Consider the following 8,237-nt stretch of genomic DNA (forward strand, 5'->3'; position numbering starts at 1 on the left):
CTGCCACTAAACACGACTTCTGAGCCAGCCCTCCGTGGCCGAACCATTGCCGTTACACAGAAAAAGAGAAAGGACATATATTCCGAACTGATATGTGTAGATAATGATCCGGTTTCCTCGGAGTAACCACTTCCTGTGAACTCCGGTCTGCTGCTCAAGACGGAACCTTAGGAAGCCGGGCACTCCTTTCTAACATTTGATCACCGTGCCCTACGAGCCCACGGCGAGTACGTTCCCTCCCCTTCTTACACAGTTTTGCCGTTGTTACTCTGCGTGTCTACAAGTTGCTACCAGCTCCCCTTCATGGGCGATTGCATTTCTTCGGATTCACACAGACTTTGCCACATTCGTCTTGGTCAGGCGCGGCGAAATTGTAGAGCTAGTGTGCTGAAGAACCGTTCCTGTTGACTGTGGATCGGCATAGTCTCTTCTGCGCATGCGTGCATGCTCTAATCGTTAGGTCTTCATGGTTAAGCAGTTCACAAATCGGAAAACCCGTATCACTTACAGAGTGAGAGTTTCTCACGAAGTCTTTCCTCTGTTTTATGGGGTCCTGAAGATATCTTGAAGCGCTGTTCGCACGTTTGCTAAGTACTTGTGCCTCTTTCTCACCTTGTCCTACGAATTGTACTGCCTTTACCACAATGCATGCTTGGCTGGCGTCATCACGGCTGGCTCTACCACCCTAATAGAATAACTCGTTGGTATTTCTTCGACGGACCTGGAAGTCTCGTTTTTTTTATCTGATGCTTTGACTGAGGGTCCTTTCACTTCTTGGACGCGCCTCGACAAGCTTGCCACACTCCAGCAGAGGCAATAGCATTTCTCTTCGCCTTTGTACAAAGTTATTCTCTGGTGGTCTTGTGTAGCCGCCCAATCTCCTGAAGTACTTACTCCCTTTACCGAGGTCCTCAGGACACCCCTTTCTCTTCTTCTATTCCTTTTTGCGAACTCAGGAAGGATTGTCTGTATCGCTGCTTGCTAAGTAAGATGATCGACTTCTTTCAATGCATTGGCCTTCTTCATCGCAGCACAGTTTCATGCAGGCGTTGGGGAATCTCCGAGTCTTCTCTTAGACGGCTTGAGCCGACGTAAAACTTCCAAGTCTTTTATTTCTCTTCGGACTGGATCACCACTTCCGCGTCGCCTGCTCTCCACGTACCTCTTCACTTTCTTTCTGCTCCATGGAAATGCGGTTTATTCTTTTTTTCCTTGTCTATTGTATTGCATCACCTTCCTCACAAAGCAAGGCCGCATCTAACTTTCACTTTTGATATATGCTCTTGTTTCTCTTAGCGAAAAGAGGGGGACAGAGGCGAATTCTTTCAGGCTCTTCTAGCGTTGTCTTTCTCCGTCGCCCCAATCTCATCCTGTCTTTCATCTGTACACTGGCCTGATGGATCCATACAAGCAAGAGATCTCCATGGACTAGAAAGTTTTCCTGGACCGTGTTCTTTGGTTCATATCGCGGCGGTAGTAATGCTTCCGTAGCCTTCATGTGACACGACAGGCTTCATGACTTCTGTCAGCATTCTTTTCATACCTCATCTCTTGCTTTTTTTCTTCTGTTCTCTCTCCTGTGAATTCTCATGAACGGCCTCTTCCTCCGTCTATACGATTGCCGTATCCCCTGCTCACTTTTCACATGGCTTCAGAGGTATTTCTCACCTGCAGAAAGTTTCTGTCTTTCTTTCTTTCTTTCTACATTCTATCCTCCTTCATTGTTTCTTTCCCATCGTCAGTTGTTCTCGTCTGCTTTTTGCTATGATGTCCTACACAGAAGTTGTCTCCTCCTTTTTATAATGGCGCCGCCTAAGTATCAACCTTTTCGGTTTATCTGGGATCGATTCAACTGGCATGCATTTCTGTTGAAAAAAGAACGCCTTTACGATCGAATCTATGCAGTTGTTGCTATTGGACTCATAGGCACTACCATCTATCAAGGTACCAAAGTCACATCCATCTCATTGACCATCCTCCATATCATTTCTTACCGATCAGACATTCTTCCTCGGATCTATCTATCTTTAATTTATCTTTAATCTATCTTTGATCCATCTTTAATCTATCTATCTATCTTTGACCTATCTATCTATCTATCTTTAATCTATCTATCTATCTATCTTTAATCTATCTATCTATCTTTGATCTATCTATCTATCTATCTATCTTTGATCTATCTATCTATCTTTGATCTATCTATCTATCTACGGCCATGGAGCGCCTTTGTACACATGAATCGCCTATTGTTTAACCGTGTTCATCTTTCGCTTCACTGCTGCGTCCCTGTCTTCACATCGTTCTTCTGCTGCCCCGGCCCAAGTCTCTTTTCTATACTATTCTTTTCGTACCTACATCTGTTTATTCCTTCGTCTGATACTGCATGCACCTAGTGGACAAAAGGAGTTTTTCTCTTCTCCGCCTATAAGACGATCGACTCACTCTCTTCGTTTTTACACCCGTTTCACATTCCTCACTTTTCTCTCAACAATTCTTCGTATGAGCAACTATTCGGTGCTTATCAGGAGGTCGTAACAGGCGTGCATACATCCCTCCCGTAATACATATATATCTATATATTTCTTTCTCTCTTTCGCCTTTTCTCTCTCTCTCTCTCTTTTTCTCTCTCTATACTCACCTATCTCCTTCTGATGACGTTGTTCTGGTGTATGTACGCTGTATAGGTGTGTCTGCTTTCCAGCATTGGAATGCTACCCTACAGCATACCTACCAGCATTATGTAAAGAAAGAGGTAAGAAGCCTTGAGAGAGAGAGAGTGAGAGAGGGCTATCGAAATCTTGTTTCTCCTCTCTTTCTGTCCCTACACGGTTGCTTGTAGATACTCTATTATACCCCTCGATGACATCTAAGGGGCGCATGCACACGCGGATTTACTCAGAGTGTCTTTTCACTTTTCTCTTTTTCACCGGAAGAAACTAAACAATTCAATTGATCTTTTTAGATCGTCTCATCATGATCCTTAGGTATCGTCGCTTATAAGACGAGCTTCTCCCTCCCTCCATTTCTTCTTCGTTATAAGATAGACACCGCTGTTCAGCTAGAAAAAAACAGTGCACTGGTAAAGCTAGCTGCATTTGTCATGAGCTAGCCTCACCAGGGACAACACCTTCGTGTCTAGTCCCCCCCTGAGTAGACACATTGTCTCTCCGCCTTCCTTACAGTTGAAATCCTCTTCTTTTCATGTATATACGCTCGATAGATACACGTGCCCTTGTAGAATTCGACTAGATGTGAGGTGGTCAGACAGATAGATAGATGAAAAGAGAAGAGAGAAAAGGATTTAAAAAAGGAAAGAGAAGAATCGAGTGTTCGAACACGTATTTATCACGCAGAGGTTTCAACTGTATGTAGCTTCCTGATCGAAGAGACCACGTGTCAGGTAAACTTCGTTGTCCTTCAATTATTCTTCTTTAAGACTCTCTTCTACAGTCTCGATGTTTTATAGATTTCTTGCTGCAGTTATCGAGGTCTCATCCTTAAGAGCGCCACTACACTCGATTCCTCCTGTCTGTATAGGTACGGGTGTGTGTGTGTATCGATGCTGCTCCTCCTGCTGTCTCGATGGCTGTTTATTTTCAGAAAGTCCGTCAGGAGCTAGCTGAGTTAGTTCGGCTAGCTCGAGAATCAGGGGCTCTCCCTCCGAGTGACGTCAATTCTGCTACATAACTGATGGATTCTTCTCCATGCACAGAGATGAAAAGCCCAAGATATCTATACTATCTCTTCCTCTCTCTTTGATAAGAAATCATCTTCTTATCGTCATTGATCTCTCCGTCTGTTAACATACAGTCGTGGTATAGGTATACTAGAGAGACTCCTTACCTCAATCAGAAGTCTTCTCAGGCGTTCCTGTCGTTCTGTCGATAAGTAAAGAAGAGAGAGACTGTGTGAGGTTATGAAAGCATTGTTGACATGTGTTAGAGAGCAGCATACATCTGGACAAAAAGAGAAAGAAAAATGCCCTTCATTCACTTGACTTTTGATAGGATTCACTGAAGAAAGCAACAGATCTGGCGTAGTCTCTTATCTCCCTCTATCTCGTTCTCTCTCTTGGGGCGCGGTCTTTTCAAGCATATCTTTCTATCTCTTTTTTAGGCATCGGTGTGTTAATCGATGTATACATTATCTCTTCCTCTCTCTTTGGTAACGGATCTTCTTTTATATCGTCGTTGATCTCTCAAACGGAGATTCTATGGTATGAGGAGGAGCCGGAGTATCCTCTGGAGTCTTCAAAGGAACTTCCGATGAAACAAGACGGAAAAAAAAACGTTTCTCTTTTGAAATCTCTTCTCTTTGAGACAGAGGTCAAAGACAAGCAGCCAGCTAGCCGCATGTGGAGACCTTGCATGCATGCGTACAGCCATGCAAATGGGTAGAAACGATGAGTTGACTGAGGAGGGACGTTAAGACACACACACCAGAGAAAGCACATGGCTATATAAACATACGCTTTCTCTAGTGTGTTGAACGGAGAGGGAGACATGCAGGCAGGCAAGAGCGAGCAAGCGAGTAGTTCGTTTCTCTGTTTATCTTCGTTACGTAGGCACCGAGAAAGACGTAATGGATTTGCCAGTCATAGCATGCCATCTCACAGATAGGAGACACCGCAAGGGTAGCTAAGACACTCTACATGTAGGCAATGAGAGCGAGACACGACTGTCTTCTCTCTTCTTCGCTTGAGAAACAAATTCATAGCTGATTACCCCGCGAAAACGTTTTTCTCGTCCTTACTATGTATACTTCATATATAGATATCCACCGTATATACGGATAGATAGCCGCCGGGGTAAAGACAATAGTATATATATATATATATACGTATATATATGGATATTTATATACTAGGGATTTGCTCTGTTAGAACTACTTGATCCTATGAAAGACAAGGTGTAGGAAGAGACTTGACAGAACCGACGAGTGAGTAGTAAAAGACTTACACGTAGAAGGCCAGGCAACTAAGCCTTTGATATTCATTCGACCAGTGGATGAATGCTCAGGAAAACGTTTGGAGATTACGTGTGGACTTACACGACAAATCGAAGAACGGGAATCGTCTAGAGCTAGAAATCCAGCCTTCTCCAACCCCCCCTATTCCTTCCTATCTCGGACGACGTCTTCTCAGTCGCAAAGATACACCTGCCACACATGCACAGAAACATATATATATATGTATGTGCATGAGTGGACGACGTGCTCAGGGAGTAGAAGATATCGGCTGTGTACATCTAGACGGCTCTAGTAGTTCTATCGGTCTTGATCGACTACGAGGTATTATCTTAAGCCCTCCTGAGCTGAAAAGACAGACAGTGCGAGAGAAAGAGGTGTGCCGTTGTGCATGAGCTTTCTCCTGGAGTGTACAGAGAGTCAGAGAGAGAAGCTTTTTGCGCGTGGAGGCCCTTCCTCCGACGGGGTAGAGGGAAGATTCAGGAGGAGGAGGAGGAGCAGCGGGAGTCGAACTGTTCCTAGCCTTTCGTATGTCATTCTATGGAAATTACTGAGAAGTGTGAAGCTTCAATGCATGCGGCTCGACGAAGATAAAAATGATGAGGTTTCTTTTCTCCCCCAACTACACCGACCGCCCTTGAAGTAGACAAAGATGTCTGGATAGCTAGCTAGATCAACATATCTCAATACACGTAGATACAACATATACAGAGATCCAAACAGAGATATCTACATCGATCTACACACGCACACATATATACATGGCAAGACATAATTAGATAAGAATACCTGGAAGAAGATATGACGTACAGCGGGGTATCAGAAGAGTCTCGTTCAGATGAGAGAAAACTTCATTAATATCGCAAGAAGAAGATAGAAGAAAAGTTCCTTCTCCTTTTCGATTCTTCATTCATACACTCACCCATGAATGAAACCCCCCCCCTTTTCGTTCTTGTTGACTACCAATCTCCTCTTCCTCCTTCCCTGTCTTTTCAATCCTTCTAACTTTCTAACGAAAACTTCTAGACTTTTCTTCCCCTGTGAAACTCAAGTAGACTGTGCAGGAATCGAACCCGCGTCCGTTCAGCTAAAAAGGGTCAGAACCAAGAGATTAAGACGATCAAAAAGATCTCTGATAAGATGCGTCCAAAACGGCTAAGAAAGAAAGAGAAAAAGAAACAGAAGGCGTTCTCGACAGAAAGAAAGTGAAGTTTCTTTTTCCATAGACAAGATCAAACCGGTAACAATCTCGATGTAAGGACTGGAGCAAAAGGAAAGGACATCATGCGTCTCACCGCTTTCTCTGTCTTCAAGAAAGACGACTGATAGACAGACAGAGAGAGATAGATTAAAGATAGATGAATAGATCGACTTCCTTCCTTCCCTCTCGTTTCGCGGATGACATATCGATCCATAGAAAGACACAGATGAAAAGATAGATTGAGAGAAGGCGATCTCTGTGTATGAAGAAGACTTTCTTTTCTTCGGTAGAATCCACATGATGACAGCCAGGAGCGATCTAGGAAGAAAATTGATGACTGTTTGGGTTACGGATTTCTTCGTGATAGAAAAAAGTTTCAATCGCTTTCATTCATTCCTTCCTCGGTCTAAAAGAGACAGAGAGAGATAGAGAACGAAAGAAAGAAAACTTCCCTTCCGTTCATCCGGGCTTCTTCTTCAGCTTTCCTGCTTCCTCGAGATCTTCCCTCCTTCTACGGGTCAGACAAGTATAGGTTTTCTCTCTGTTGACTATTTCTATGATGAGTATTACGTTCACCGACAAAGTCCACGCCCTCTCTTCATTCTCTCCTTCACACCAACGAACGTCTCTTTCTTTCTCCCTCTTTCTTTCTTTCTTTTTTGTTTAGGAGCTCGTTGATATAGCGTCAAGGGCTTGAAGGAAGGGCAGTACATTTACTTGGACGAATCCATCAGGATCTGTAGGTGACTTGAGGAAGCTGTAAGTCGATTGAGGTGGGAGACGCCTAATAGTCAAGAGCTCCTCCTTAGGAATGACGAAATCTGCTACATGCTGTTCTATCTTATTCCCCGCTCGATGTGTAAAGATCACTTGCCAAGAATCATCTTCGCTTCTCTTCAGTGTGAAGGTTACATACAAATTTACCATTACTTCAGGAGTGACGGAGGGAGAAATCTTCCTTATTATCTAAATCATTCGCAACACACCGCACACGCAGACAAAGAAATAGACAGATAGAGCGAAGACAGAGAGATAGAGAGATAGAGAGACAGACAGATAGATAGAGAAAGAGAGAGATTAGAAGCGGCGGGAGAAGGAGAAACGACGGGGCAGAAAAGGTTGAAGAAGAAGAAGAACGAGACGAGGTAAGGATGAATAAAGAAGGATAGATTGAGAAGGATTGAGAAGATACGGAAGCCGACAGTGAATACATAGAGAGAGCTCAAGCATGGAGGTGACGCTATGCAAGTAGGATGGATTGTCTTGGAGATAGAGATGTAGCTCTATGTTGGCTAGAACGGAAATCGTGAGAGAATGAGAAGATATAACGGGGAAGGGAGAAGAGAAAAATGAATAGGGAAACAAAGAAGGCTTTCATCGCACATCTAGGGATTGCTCACCCATACAGGGGTGGAGATCCACACTAGATACAAAGACAAAGTAGGCCTGTTGTATATGCCTAGAGAAAACTGGGATCGGCTTGTATCCGAGAAATTTCTCATCTTCCTTCCTTCCCCTACTCACTCAGGAAGGAGACAAAGACGACCATATACAGACAGGTATATACATATATATATACATGCGTATATATGTATACGCTGATATCTCTAGATATTTGTATGTACGCCATGTGTAGGCAGGTGCGTAGGGGTAGAGGTGAAAACGAAGAGAAGATTTGCATGCATATGAGAAGGGTCTTATGGCATCGGTAAGAAGAAGAATGAGGGAGGAGGAGCGAAGGAGGAAAGAAGAGGACTTCTTATCGTCTCCTCCACGGTCCGCCTCACTCCATCTGCACGGAAGGAAATACAGTTTGGCTATGATCAAGTGTATTATCCGTTCTTATCAGTGTAAACCCTTTCTTCGGACGGCGGGTCTACCCACCTTGTCTGGCTACAAGTGATATCCCCCTCTCTTATATAGTACGAGTATGTATGTGCATCCTATTCTCCTCCTGGACGAACTACCTCATGCAGATACACGTGCATAGCACCTTGCAGCTGCGAAGATCTCCAAAACTTATACTACCCTAAGAAAGCCACACATACACATCACCCCTTCAATCTGCCAT

At 43.9% G+C, this 8,237-nt stretch overlaps 2 protein-coding genes across 2 annotated transcripts; one reads left to right on the forward strand and one right to left on the reverse strand.

Moving 5' to 3' along the window:
* Positions 1-367: 367 nt before the first annotated feature.
* On the forward strand, positions 368-4,185 carry CSUI_003712 (uncharacterized protein). Its single transcript, XM_068063907.1, has 4 exons — positions 368-985; positions 1,781-1,944; positions 2,685-2,752; positions 3,601-4,185. The coding sequence occupies exons 2-4, from the start codon at positions 1,803-1,805 to the stop codon at positions 3,685-3,687; spliced, it is 297 nt and encodes a 98-aa protein (XP_067924128.1). The 5' UTR covers positions 368-985; positions 1,781-1,802; the 3' UTR covers positions 3,688-4,185.
* Positions 1,773-5,942, reverse strand: CSUI_003713 (uncharacterized protein; the record flags this gene model as incomplete). The annotated part of the gene is made up of 3 exons (XM_068063908.1): positions 5,888-5,942; positions 3,844-3,956; positions 1,773-1,865 (listed from the first exon to the last, which is right to left on the reverse strand). Exons 1-3 carry the CDS (start codon positions 5,889-5,891, stop codon positions 1,773-1,775), a joined length of 210 nt encoding a protein of 69 aa, XP_067924129.1. The 5' UTR covers positions 5,892-5,942.
* Between the last annotated feature and the right edge of the window lie 2,295 nt (positions 5,943-8,237).

This window comes from Cystoisospora suis (assembly GCF_002600585.1).
Source record: "Cystoisospora suis strain Wien I chromosome Unknown contig_1670, whole genome shotgun sequence".
In the NCBI taxonomy this organism is placed as follows: Eukaryota; Apicomplexa; class Conoidasida; order Eucoccidiorida; family Sarcocystidae; genus Cystoisospora; species Cystoisospora suis.